The 14,125-nt window shown below is 42.7% G+C and overlaps 2 protein-coding genes across 4 annotated transcripts in view; one reads left to right on the forward strand and one right to left on the reverse strand.

Moving 5' to 3' along the window:
• Positions 1-420: 420 nt before the first annotated feature.
• The window catches only part of TRPC4AP (transient receptor potential cation channel subfamily C member 4 associated protein), a 77,959-nt gene continuing 64,254 nt past the window's right edge, over positions 421-14,125 (forward strand). For 2 of the 3 annotated variants that reach the window (XM_025875792.2, XM_025875793.2), the window contains exon 1: positions 9,274-9,479. In XM_025875792.2, coding sequence (XP_025731577.1) covers positions 9,312-9,479 — 168 coding nt within the window. In that variant the 5' untranslated portion in view covers positions 9,274-9,311. Of the gene's footprint in view, positions 778-9,273; positions 9,480-14,125 lie in introns of those variants that run through there. The other variant, XM_073880517.1, reaches the window with a different exon arrangement.
• On the reverse strand, positions 2,503-3,056 carry LOC112827443 (proteasome maturation protein). Its single transcript, XM_025876054.2, has one exon. The coding sequence runs from the start codon at positions 3,021-3,023 to the stop codon at positions 2,598-2,600; it is 426 nt and encodes a 141-aa protein (XP_025731839.1). The 5' UTR covers positions 3,024-3,056; the 3' UTR covers positions 2,503-2,597.

Here is a 14,125-nt window from a genome sequence, read left to right on the forward strand (position 1 = left end):
TCACCAGCAGAGCAGAGCATACCTAGCCCAAACCCGCCTCGTTCCGGCCAGGGACCACACACTGTCCACATCCCGCGCGGAGAGCCTCTGCGGATGACCCGCCTGAAGGCTGGAGCGCAGAGGCCACGCGGCCCCCACCAGAGACGCTCGTTCAGGCGCCAGACGCCGGGCACTACATACCCACTGCTTCATAAAGCCATTTCTCTCCAAAGTGGGAAACAAACAGACTTTCCTTGCACCCAGAAGAAGGCAGAGACTTAGACAAAATGCCAAGACGGAGGAATTCATCCCAAATGAGAGGACAAGATTAAGTCATGGCCGGAGATCTGAGCGGGACAGATAGATGTAACATGCCCGATGGAGAATTTTTTTTTTTTTAAGATTTTGTTTATTTGACAGAGAGACACAGCCAGAGAGGGAACATTAGCAGGTGGAGTGGGAGAGGGAGAAGCGGGCTCCCCGCAGACCGGGGAGCCCGATGTGAGGCTCTATCCCAGGATCAGGTCCGATGGAGAATTTAAAGCAACAATCCTAAGGATACTCGCTGGGATTAAGAAAAGAATGGAGGACTTCAGGGAGGCCCTTACCACAGAGAGAAAAGAGTTTAAAAAAAAAAAAACTCAGAAATGAAAACTATAATAACTGAGATGGGAAACAGGCTGATGCAATGAACACGAGGATGGAAAGAGCAGATCTCTCCATAGACACTTGGCAAGCCAGAAGGGAGGGACATGATGTATTCGACGTGCAAAATAGGAATAAAACTGATCGCAAACGGTAAGATTTCATTTTTTGTTTTTGACGGTTGAGTAATATCCCATTGTCTATATATATATATCACATCTTTGTCCATTCATCTGTCGATGGACATCTGGGCTCTTTCCATAGTTTGGCTGTTGCAGGCATTGCTGCTATAAACATCGGGGTGCAGGTGCCCCTTCTGATCACTATGTTTGTATCTTTTGGGTAAATACCCAGTAGTGCAGTTGCTGGTTCATAGGGTAGCTCTATTTTTCACTTTTGGAGGAAACTCCATACTGTTTTCCAGACAAATGTGGAAATTAAGAAACAAAACAGAGGATCGTAGGGAAGGGGAGGGAAAAATAAAATAAGACGAAAACAGGAGGGAGACAAACCACAAGAGACCCTTAACTATAGGAAACAAACTTGAGTCTTGTTTCTTGATCTCTCTCTCTCTTTTTTCCCAGTGTTGCTGGAGGGGAGGTGGGTGGGGGGATGGAGTGATTGTGTGATGGGCATTAAGGAGGGCAATTGATGGAATGAGCACTGGGTGTTATATGCAACTGATGAATCACTGAACTCTACCTCTGAAACAAATAATAAATTATACATTAATTAATTGAATATAAGTTAAAAAAAAAGATGAGAAATACCCAGCAATCAAGAAGACTATCCACAAAGGGCACCATTCAGAGTGGAAGGAGCAATCAAGAGTTTCCCAGACAAATAAGCACTAAAGGAATGTGTGACTATTAAACCAGATCTTAGTTATCATTGTCAAATGCTGTCCTTGTGAGATGTCATTTCCCATTCTATTCCTTTTTGGGTGATAAACATAGAATGCCAGGTTTATTTGTTTTGTAGAACCTATTTATTTTTCTGTTACCTAATAAAATTTTTTCTCTATATACATAAAAAAAATTAAGCCCTGTTCCAGTCATGAGAAAATAGTCATGAAGATCCAGGTGTAGGACATTCAGCAAAGTTGGACTCCTAAAAATTGTCAGTGCTATGAAAGACAGAAAAGATGAGGGACTTTTCTAGATTAAAAGACACTAAAAAGACATGGCGTTCAAAAATGTATGATCCTTGGGCACCTGGGTGGCTCAGTCGTTAAGCATCTGCCTTCAGCTCAGGTCATGATCCCAGGGTCCTGGGATCGAGCCCCGCATCGGGCTCCAATCTCAGCGGGAAGCCTGCTTCTCCCTCTCCCTCTGCCTCTCCCCCTCCCCCTGCTTGTGTTCTGTCTCTTGCTGGGTCTCTCTGTCAAATAAATAAATAAAATCTTTAAAAAAAATGTATGATCCTTGATTGAATCCTAGATTTGGGGGGAAAAGACTATAAGGGACATTCTGGGGGCAACTGCAGACATTTGAACATGGAATATAGGGTAATATATCAACATTAAATTTCTTGGGTGTGGTGGTGTCATGGTTATTAGGAGCGTGACCTTGTTCTTGGAGATATATGCTAAAATATATGTATATGTATGCAGATTGATAGGGAAAGAGAGAAAGAATAGATACAATAAAACACAATGTTAACAATTGGTGAGTCCAAGCAAAGGAAATGTGTGTTCGTAGTATCACGCTTTCAACTTTCTGTAGATTTGAAAATTTTCCCCTAAAAAGTGGTGGGGAAAATAAGACAGTGCCAATAAAACTCTTGGCCAATGGTATGTGCTCCAAAAAGGGGTGGGTCTTACACAAGAGTATAAGCTCCAGGAGAGCAGACACATTTGGGTTTTTTTTTTTTTTCATGTGTCAGTATTTTTAATGTTGTGTACATCAAATTACAGTAAAAAGATGACTATAAACAACATGCAGCCCCTCTATTTTCATGAACAGCACAACAGATTACAGTAAACCGAGTTTATATTCCACCATCAAGTGTGGTTCTCCCATTAGTTCACTTTGTGACGGGTCATTAAGAATATCTTCAAATCCAATAGTCTCATCATTACCCCTCAAAATATCCAGTGAAAGGTTTGAGCTTGGAAGAAATGGAAGACGCTGTACCTGCTGCACTGCCTTGAACTCCATTTGTAATTTTAGTGGAGCAAACAGGCCCTGGATGTTTCTTAGTGTGGAAAAATTCATTTTATCTTGGTTGAGCTGGAAATTTTTTTCTGATAATTCAAGAGGATGACTGGGCAAAAGTTCATTTTTCACACACGGAAGGCCTTTTCGAAGAAGATCATGACTTTCAAAAGGTCCACTTGCTGAAAGTTCAGTAACTGGAATACTGTCCTTTAACTGAGATCCAAGTCCTCTGGCATTCATCTTCACTTGCTCTGTGAACAGCCTCTCAGCCCCGTTACCCTGGGTTTTTTATTTAGCACAGTATTCCTAGCACCCACAGCAGTGCCTGGCACTTAAGATGGTACTCAATAAACATTTTTGAAACAAATCACTGAGGGGCACCAGGGTGGCTCAGTCGGTTGAGCATCTGCCTTCAGCTCTGGTCATGATCTCGGGGTCCTGGGATTGAGCCCCACGTCAGGCTCCCTGCTCAGCGGGGAGCCTGCTTCTCCTTCTCTTTCTGCCCCTCCCCCTGCTCTTGCTGGCACTCTCTCTCTCTCTCTCTCTAATAAATAAAATCTTAAAAAAAAAAAAGAAATCGCTGAGAGATTATACGTTAGAAACATAAGATGAAAAAAATATAATTGAAATACCCACCACATGACAATGCATAACTACATGGGACAGCTGCTTCTGTGGTCTGAATATAGCTGTGTCAGTTGCTTTGATTAAAATGATTTCTCTCTGATTAAAAAATATGATTTAAAAAATTGCCCCAGAAAATATTTCTGCCCAACTGAGATGAGTTTGGTAACTCATTTACAAGAAGTAATATTCTATGAGTAACATCAGCATGTTTGGTTAAACCATTTGGGATTACTGTGAGGAAAAAAAATTAGCCAGTTTAAGGGCTTCATTTTTTCTAACGCTGACCCAAATTGACATCAACTGACTTCTTATAGGGAGGGGTGCTACGCCCTCTGGTGGTGAGAGATACACATCTGGTTTCTATGGGAAAGGCCTGCAGAACAGAGACGAAGTAGGAAGAATGGTTTTACCCAGAGATTTCTGAAAACTGATCTCCTTACTTCCTAGACACATGGTGACCTTAAAGACTGAATTTGATGTGATCATTTTTGACTCAATGAATAGCCAGCTTTGGGGAATGCCTGAGCCAGGCTGGGCTGAGCAAGGTACAAATTTAGGAATGGCAGGTGAGTTTTGTAGTTGAGTTAAAGCTTGGGTGGAAAGACTTGTTCCCAGCATGATGAGTGCCAAGGGAAACCTGAAGGGCCATTTGAACTGTGAAATTTGTCAGGATCCTGTTTCCTCATTCGTCCTGACAAGAATGAGAGTATACTCCACCATATACCTCGGGAAGAACTCTGGGCAGAATCCTGGGCCGTGATTACCCAGGGAAGACTGGCTGCTGCCAGACAGCTCACCAATGCCCAGCCTGTATCCCTGGAAACACCTTTTCTTTTTTCTTAGTTTCTAATATTAAAAGATCTTTTTTTTCCCTGAGTGTAAAAATGATTCATGGCTGATAAAGAAGATGTGGTGTATATATATATGCAATGGAATATTACTCAGCCATAAAAGAGAATGAAATCTTGCCATTTGCAATGACATGGATGGATCTAAGGGTATGATGCTAAGTGAAATAAATCAGTCAGACAAAGACAAATACGATATGATCTCACTCATATGCAGAATTTAAGAAACAAAACAAGCAAAGGGGAAAAAATAAGAGAGCGAGGAAAAGAGAGAGAAATCAAGAAACAGACTTTTAATTACAGAGAACTCATGTGGTTACCAGAGGGAAAGGGGTGAGGGATGGGTTAAATAGATGATGTGGATAAGGAGTGCATTTGTAATGAGCACCGGGTAATGTATGGAAGTGTTGATACACCTGAAACTAATATTACACTGTGTGTTAACTGACCGGAACTTAATTTTTTAAAAGATTTATTTATTTGTTTATTTGTCAGAGAGAGGGAGAGAGAGCACGAACAGCGGGGGCAGCAGGCAGAGGGAGAAGCAGGCTCCCTGCTGAACAAGGAGCCCGATGTGGGACTCGACCCCAGGACCCTGGGATCATGACCTGAGCCGAAGGCAGACGCCTAACGACAGAGCCACCCAGGCACCCCACCATTGGCATTTTAAAATTTTATTTACTTATTTATTTTTTTTTTTTTTATTGAGAGTGAGCAGGAGGGAGAGGGCGAGAGAATCTGAAGTAGACTCTGCGCTCGATTGACGCGGGCTCAATCCCATGACTGTGAGATCATGACCTGAGCCAAAACCGAGTCAGACACTTAACCTACTGAGCCACCCAGGCGCCCCCCACCTTTGGCATTTTTGATGATGCTTCATTCAGGTCATTCTGTGCATATAACCATATAGAGTAGGAATGTCGAATTATACATTAATGGGATCATAATATACCGATTCCTTTATAACTTGCTTTGTTTTTGTTTCAACAATGTGTGGTGAGCATCTTCCGATCCAGTTATAGGTACATAATTTTAAAAGCTTTTAAATGTTAAATTATTAAAGTTATATATGCTCATAATAAAAATGCAAATAACAGGGACGCTTGGGTGGCTCAGTCTTTAAGCGTCTGCCTTCAGCTCAGGTCACGATTCCAGGGTCCTGGGATCGAGCTCCACATCGGGTTCCCTCCTCCACGGGAAGCCTGCTTCTCTCTCTCCCACTCCCCCTGCTTGTGTTTTCTCTTTCGCTGTGTCTCTCTCTGTCAAATAAATAAATAAATTCTTTTAAAAAAATGCAAATAACAGTGTCAAAGTTAGGAAAAATGAACATTCTTCCCCACCTTCCTAATTCCATTCCCCAGGTAACTACTTTTAACTATTTTGTACATAATCTTCAAGATTTTGCAATATATACATAAGTCTAGTAAGTTGATGATTTTTGATACAAATGGGATCACGTGATGCATGTTGGTCTTCTATGAGTTTTTTTCACTTAACTGTGTCTTGAACATCTTCCCATATCAGCGAGTGTGCACGTGTGTCTGTATACTTAATCCTTTTGACAACTGCAGAATATTTTACTATATACATGAAACAGTTTGTTTAACCAGTGACCTCTCTTGATGGTTATTTAAACTGTTTCCAATATTTTGATATATAACTGCCTCACTGAGTATTCTTTTATTCTTTTTTCTTTTGTTATTCTTTTTTAAACCTAATATAGACCTTGAACTCATGACCCTGAGATCAAGACCTGAGCTGAGATCAAGAGTCAGATGCTTAACCAACTGAGCCACCCAAGCTCCTCATCACTGAGTATTCTAATAATATATCTTGGTATACTTCTTTCTTTGTTGCTAAAACATAAATTCCTAGAAGCAGATCAAAGGAGATGTATGTTTAATTTTATTTGAAATCTTATTATTTTATTTTGTAAACAGTGATATTCAATGACTCAACTATATTTCAATTATATTGAAATACTAGAATCTACTTAAACATCTCCTGTTTTATGGTGACATTGTTTCTGTTTTTGCGATCACAAATAATACAATAAGCATTTTTGTTTGTGAATCATCATCATATCAAACAATATCATTAGGAGAGATTCCTAAAGGAGTAATTACTGAGTCAAAAAGTTTGGGTTTCTTATGACTTAATTCATACTGCTAAAAATTGCTTTCCAGAAAGGTATATCAATTTATGTTCTGACCATCAACATACTACTATTAGTAAAATTGAGGATGGACATCTTTTTACACATTTACTGGCCATTGATTTTTCTTCCATCAATTGCCTGTTCATTTCTATCTATTTCTCTATTGGGTTGTTTGGCTTTTCTTTGTATTTTTAGGAGTTCATGCATCTGCTGGGTAATTCATTGATCCAATAAACAAATATTTGATCACCTGCTATGTGTTAAGTACTATTCTAGGTGCTGGAGGTGAATACGGCAATGAACTTAAAACAGACCAAAAGTATACTCTAGTCAGGAGGAGGGGTGCAGAAAGTAAACAACTATATGTCAGGTGGGGATAGTGCTATAAAAGGAAGCAAACAAACAAAGCAGGTAATAAGATGTAGAGTGTAAGAAATGCTATTTTATATGGATGGTCAGGAAAGGTCTCCCCTTCAACAGAAACCTAGAGTACATGAGGAAGCAAGCCATTCAGAGCTTCCTGGGAATGAGAACTTAAGGCAGAGGGCACAGTATGTTCTTCATAAATTCTGGATGTTGACTCTTTCCCAGAATATCTCTTGCCTTTTATGGTTGTTCATAGTGTCTTGTACAGAAGTTTTAATATTGTTGAGATCAAACTTGTCAATCTTTTCATAGTCATGATTTCTGGGTCTTATGATTAAGAACTCCAAAATCATAAACCCCCAAATCACAAATATATTTTCAAAGATTCACTTCTATTATTTTTATGCTTTGATTTTTAACAGCTTTCTTGAGGTATAATTCATGTATCATAAAATTTACCCATTTTGAGTATATAATCCAATGATTTTTAGTAAACTTAGAGTTGAATAATCATCACCACTATCCAGTTTTAGAACTATACTTTGATTTTGTTATATACAGCTTTTATATTTATTTATTTATTTGAGAGAGAGAGAGCTTGCACAAGTGGGGAGGAGAACAGAGGGAGAGAATCTTCAGACTCCCCGCTGAGTGCTGAGCCCAACTTGAGCCTTGAGCCCATGATCCTGAGATCAATACCTGAGCTGATATCAAGAGTCTAGCGCTTAACCAACTGAGTCACCCAGGTCCCTCTGTTATACGTAGCTTTTAAAATGTCTAAGATTCATTTTAGCTTTTGGTGTGAAGTGAAGAACCTAAACTTTTTTTTAAAAGATTTTATTTATTTATTAAGAGAGAGAGAGCATGAGTGGAGAGGGAGAAGCAGGCTCCCTGCAAGCAGCGAGCCCGATGGGGCTTGATCCCAGAATTCTGGGATCATGACCTGAGCTGAAGGCAGATGCTTAATGGACTGAGCCACCCAGGTGCTCCTTTCCCCATTGATTTGAAATATCTCCCTTACCATGTGCTCAACTTGCATGTATCTATGGACCTGTTCCTGGTCTCCCTGTTCCAGGGGTCAAAAGGAGACAGGGTTTTATTTGGTTTGTGGAGTTTTCAAAATTTGGGGATTTCACATGAAAACCCAGACTTTTGCCTTTTCTATTTTTTTTTAAGATTTTTATTTATTTGTCAGAGAGAGAGAGAGCACAAGCAGGGGGAGCAGTAGAGGGAGAGAGAGAAGCAGGCTCCTCACTGAGCAAGGAGCCCGATGCGGGACTCGATCCCAGGACCCTGGGATCATGACCTGAGCCGAAGGCAGATGCTTAACGACTGAGCCACCAGGCGTCCCTTTTGGCTTTTCTAGAAAAACCAGAAGATCCAGCAACTATCTGCTGGAGGCCAGTAGGGACCACTCATTTTAGATGGACGTTGTTGACTCCCCTTTTCCTTTCCTGGGAGGGGTCTTGCAACATAAACAGCCGACGTATATGGGGACTATCCCAGGCAAACTGGGATAATGGTCACCATGCCTGCTGTCCCAACATAACTATTAATAGTGTCTCTTTTCTCTTAAAAGTTTCTGATTTGGGTGATAAATGATAAGTCACAATCTCCACCATTCCTTATTGCATTGCACCCAACACTTCTCTTTCATTTATGTTACAAGACCCCTTCCAGGAAAGGAAGAGGGGAGGCAAGAAGGCAATCCTGACACAGAGGCTTGCCAAAAGAATGATTACATGGGCTCAGAGTACAGAGAACATATTATCTGGTGGGGAAAAATTAGGACAAGTTTCCACTGACAAAAGATATGATGTCATAATTTACCGATCTCTTTCCCTTCCATTATTTCACTTAACTTCACAACAACCTACCCACTTACACAACTTAGCCAGTCTGTTATCATGCATTTTATTTGTGTATGGATTTGCTGTCTTCTGCTATAACCTGCATTCCAAAACATGACCTAGTTAGTCTGTTCTGCTCTCCACTGTATTCACAGTGACCGGTTCGGGACCTCTAAGAACTACTTACTGGCTGAATAGGCTCCCAGGAACTACTGACTGAATGAAATAAAAGGGAAATTAAGGAGCAGAGAGCCAAGGTTCATCCGCACCGAGTCAGGGGCAGAGAGAGGCAGGCAGGAATCAGGCTAGGAGGCTTGATTCCTGGACTGGAGCCCAGGATTTTTCCTAGCCAAATGGCTGTAACCTCCCAAACAGGCAAGAAATGGGAGAGTGCGCACGCAGGGACTTGTCTTTGACCTCAGGGGACCTCGCCGAAATGCTGGACCGAGGGGTCCCAAAAGCAAGCGGCGCGGGAAACGCCACATCTCAATTTCGCACCTGCCCCCCCAGAGAGCAAGACTACATATCCCAGTAGGCCCCGCGGGGCGCACGGCCCCTGACACGCGGCTTGCGCCTCCGCCGTCGGCCCGCTGGGGGCGCTGCGGCGACCCCTCCGCCGCCCCGTAGAAATCTCCGCGGCCCCGGGGCCGCTTGCTTCCTGTTTGTCGGACGAGGAGACATGGCGGCGGCGCCGGCGGCTGCTGGGTCTGGGGCCGGCCGAGGGCGACGGGCAGCGGCAACGGTGGCGGCTTGGGGCGGATGGGGCGGCCGGCCGCGGCCCGGTAACATTCTGCTGCAGCTGCGGCAGGGCCAGCTGACCGGCCGGGGCCTGGTCCGGGCCGTGCAGGTACGAAGCCGGCCCGGAGGGGCGGGGCGGGGCGGACCCGGCGGGAGCTGGCGGGGGGCCGGAGAAGAGGCCTTTCCAGGCCTCCGCAGTACGGGCCCGACCCCTCTTAGCTGGCCGCGGGGCCTCCCTGCAGGCTGTCCGTATGCTGTCAGCCGCCGCGGGGCGGTGGGCAGCAGCCGGCTAGAAACCCCGGTTAGGGGCCGAGCGGGCCTGGGCTGCATCGGGCATCGATGGCGTGTACGAGTCCTGGGCCCAGCTTCTGGATCCTCCCAACCCTGCGCCACGTCTACACATCTGGGGGACCCTGAGCGAGTTTGCTTTAGCTTCTAAGGGCCTCGAGTTTCTCCCCCGTGAATTGGGTGGTGGGTCGTCATTGCAGCCCCCGAACGGTTCCTACGCCTATCATAAATGTCATTCTCTCAGAGAGGCCTTTCCTTGACACTACCCCCTACCCCATTTCTAAAGTAGGTCCCCATTGTTATTCAGTCACAGCTCTGAATTCGTTTCGCTCACATTACTTTGTTAGTCTAATTACATATTTCTTTGTTTGTCTACCCTTTTCCTCGCCTGTATCCCACGTTAGGCTGAGCTCCAAAGGGTGCAGGGACTGGTTTTGCCAATGTAGAGCGTCATGGTTAAGAGCGAGGACTTTGGAGTCAGGCCTGGATTCAGAGCCTTGCTTGAGCAAGTTATCTTTCGGTGCCTCACTTTTCTCATTTGTAAAATGGAGATGATAATTAGTAACCTGCCTCTTAAGGTGGTGTGAGGATCAATGGAGACAATTGTGTAAAGCGTTAGGTGCGTTTTTGTTGCTTAGTAAGGGTTGAAGGATAATCAGTCAGTTAATGCTGTACTTGGTATCTGGCTTATAATAGGCGCCCAATATATGATTAGTATTTTTTGAATGAATGAAGGACACTGCTTTAGGGTAAGGCAGGATGAAAAGACCTAGGCTCCTCGCTCCTGCTACCCCCCCCATTTCATTCCCAGAACTTAGGTTGCAAACGCACCTGTAAAACATTAGCTTAATTTAAAGACAGCTTTTGCATATAGGAACTTTTTGAAGGATACACAAGAAACTAATACAGTGGTTGGTGGGAGTCAGTGGCAGTTGGGTAGATGGGGGAGAGAATGGGAGTGAGATTTTTCACAGTATACTATATATATCTGTATATCTATAAACTTGAGCCATTTCAGAACTACTCATATGATTAAAAGGACAGAATAAAGATAAAAACCAGGTGGTCTCTGTGTTAGCAGGTTACAGATGAAGAACCAGTTCTGGGTGATCAGTATTTTCCTGAACATCAGATAATCATAGTTGAGCAACTTTTTCCCCCTGCATTCTTCTCTATCTGCCTTAACATCCTGGAAAGACTTGCTCTTTTAACCAAAATGCCTTACCTAGGTGGGTTGTAGGGACAGGCAGAAAGGGAGCTAACTCACCTTCACTGAGCACATACTTCAGATCAAACGTTGTGCAAGGTATACAGTGTTTTCATTTAATCTTCAGGCTTTTGAATGAGGTGTCAGGACTCCTGCCTCAACACAGATGAGGAAACAGGCTCAGAAAATTTAGGTGATCTACTAAACACACATCTTGCTAATCCTTTACATTCTGAGAGCAGTAGGGAGCTACAAAAGTCGTTCGGCATAATCATTGAGGCAATTTAGGACACTTAATTTGCTTCCAGTGCTGGATGATTTGGAATGGGAGGAGGTTGGAGAAGCTCACCAGATAGAAGGGTGCTAGAATATTCTTGAGCCTGATTATTGTGGTAATCAGGAGTTGTATGCAGGTGTGGAAGCTCTTTCAGAGGTTGAGATGGAGAGATCTTCCTAAAACTCTGGTGAGGGTAGAGTGGGGAATTTCATCTTTCAAATATATCCTTTCTTGGTAGCTTTCCTTGATCTCTTCCTTGCCTCACACACCCCCCCTTTCCCCACATTACAGGTAAATTCTTTCCTCACAGGCATTTCCATAGCACAGTAAGCATGTCCATTATGGCATGTGGTATACTGGGAAAGACCAGATTGAAAAAAAATTTTTTTTAAGTTGTGGTGAACATGAAGTTTCCCATCTTACCCATTTTTAAGTGTACAATTCAGCAGTGTTAAGTGTGTTCACATTGTTGTGAATCAGGGCTCCAGGATTTTTTCATCTTGCCAGTCTGAGACTCTATACCTATTAAACAACTTCCCTCCCACCTCCTTTCCCCCAGCCCCTGGCAACTACCATTCTACTTTTTGTTTCTATGAATTTGACTACTTTCAATACTTCATAGAAGTGGACTCAAACAGTATTTGTCTTTTTGTGATTGCCTAATTCCGATTAGCTTAAAGTCCTCAAAGTTCATCCATGTGGTAGCATGTAACAGGATTTCCTTGGAGAAGACTGTATTTTGAAGGAAGGTGGACCTAGATTGAACCCTAGTTCTCTCACTAACTAGTTCAGTGACCTAGGTTACGTTATTTAAACTTCCTGAAGCTCTGTTTCCTTATTTCTAAAATGGCAATAATATCTATCTCATAGGGCTGTTTGGAGGATTAAGTGACATCATATGTCTAAAAAGCTTGGCCAGTGTGAGGCGGATAGTGGATGTTCAGTAAATAGTTGCCGTCAGCTTGTAGCTGTTAGACTGGGCTTCTTAAGGGACTAAGGGACTTTGTGTCTGCAGAGCCTATAAACAGTGTCAGGCCCTTGATAGCCAGGACTCAGAAAATTGTTTGAATTGGAATACTGTTCGTGAGGGCTCATTCTTCCTCCTCCTCAATGCTGTCTCTACTCCTAAACAGTCTCATGGCTTTAAAGAGTTCTAGAGTCAAATATCCTAGGTTTGAATCCCAGCTCTGGTACATACTTGCTGTCTGTGTTAGGGCACGTTACTTAATCTCTATATGCCTCAGTTTCTTCATTTGTAAAATAGGGCTAATAATGAGACCTAGCCTGTAAGATTGTGGTAAGGATCAAGAGAGTTTATACATATAAGGCACTTAAAATGGTGTTTTAAAACGTAGTAAGGATGCTGTAAAGTTTAGAGAGTATTGTTTAACAGATTCCCTATATTCTGATTTATCCTAAATTTGTATTTCCATCCAGATTTCTCCCGTTAGCTCCAGATGGGTGTATCCAAATACCTTCTCAACACCTCCACTTAGATGTCTAGTGGACATCCCAAACTTAATATGTCAAATAAAATTCCTGATTCCCTGATTCCTCTTTCACCAAACCTGATCATCCCCAACTCTTCCCCATTTCCCTAAATGGGATTTAAGAGAAGTCTGGGAGACGACTCCAGACCACATGATTTAGAACAGGCCTGTGCTACGTGGGTTTTAGTGTATTTTCTTTTCTTTTCTCCCATTTAATTTGTCCTCTTCAAGGTAATAAAGTAATGCTGGTGTAATGCTTTAGTGTTTACAGAGCCTATGTATGTTTATCAGCACGTTTGATCCTTACGGCAAATTAGATCTTACAGATCCCTTGCTTAAAGCCCTCCAGTGGCATCCCACTGCAGTTAGAATCAAATCCATATTCCTTAGAGTTGGGTGCACAAGACCTGCATGATCAGTAGGAGTTGAGGGAAAGGGGTAGACTAGGCAAACCCTAGGCTCAAAGCAGAGTAACTCAAACAGGTCATGACCCACCACCCCTAGAGCTAATCCTTCGGTTTGGCAGTCTGGTGACAAACTAGGTTATGGCATCCTCATTCTATTTCCCAAATGCTAATCATTGCTTCCTTCATGATTACTGGCATATCTAATTTCTACCTAAGTGTAACTTACTTCATACTTTTTCTTGAGATTGACCCCCTTTTTTTCTTTTTCTTTTTTGTTAATTTCAATAAGCACAACTTGTTTTAGCCTCATCCTAAGCATTAGTATTTGTGAAACCTAGGGGTTTAAGTCAAATAAGCCTTCCCTTGCCTGTCAAGGGTAATTTGGTTTGAAAAACCCCGGGGTAGGATAAATTCTCATAAATTAAAAATAGAAATACTATTCATTTTAACAGGAAGTTTTTGTAGTTACAAACTATAAAATTCACTCCTAATTATATTAAAACAAAACAAATCCCATTAAAGTGGACACAAGTATTCCTTGGTTAACATTTATAATCAGAATAGCCTAACAGGGGGTATAGCTCAGTGGTAGAGCATTTGACTGCAGAATAACCTAACAAAGTAGCTTATCTTCATTAATTTGTTTTTATTTTTATTTATTTTTTTAAAGATTTTATTTATTTATTTGACAGAGACACAGCGAGAGAGGGAACACAAGCAGGGGGAGTGGAAGAGGGAGAAGCAGGCTTCCCGCTGAGCAGGGAGCCTGACGTGGGGCTCGATCCCATAACCCCGGGATCATGCCCTGAGCCAAAGACAGACGCTTAATGACTGAGCCACCCAAGTGCCCCTTAATGAATTATTTTTTGAAGACAGCTGTTTACTTGCATTTAATATGATATTGTAAGACATAAGGTATCTTACACTTAGGACTAGGGCACCTCAGTTGGTTAAGCATCTGCCTTCGGCTCAGGTCATGATCCCAGGGTCCTGGGATCGAGTCCCGCATTGGGCTCCTTGCTCAGCAGGGAGCCTGCTTCTCCCTCTGCTCCCTGCCCCTTGCGTGCTCTCTCTCTCAAAAACAAA

Source organism: Callorhinus ursinus, unplaced genomic scaffold (assembly GCF_003265705.2).
Source record: "Callorhinus ursinus isolate GAN/ISIS: 27379988/994484 unplaced genomic scaffold, GSC_fseal_2.0 scaffold38, whole genome shotgun sequence".
Classification (NCBI taxonomy): Eukaryota; Metazoa; Chordata; class Mammalia; order Carnivora; family Otariidae; genus Callorhinus; species Callorhinus ursinus.

Coding starts and splice junctions, on each gene's coding strand:
- LOC112827443 (XM_025876054.2), bottom strand. CDS start 3,023: ATGAATGCCAGAGGACTTGGATCTCAGTTAAAGGACAGTATTCCAGTT.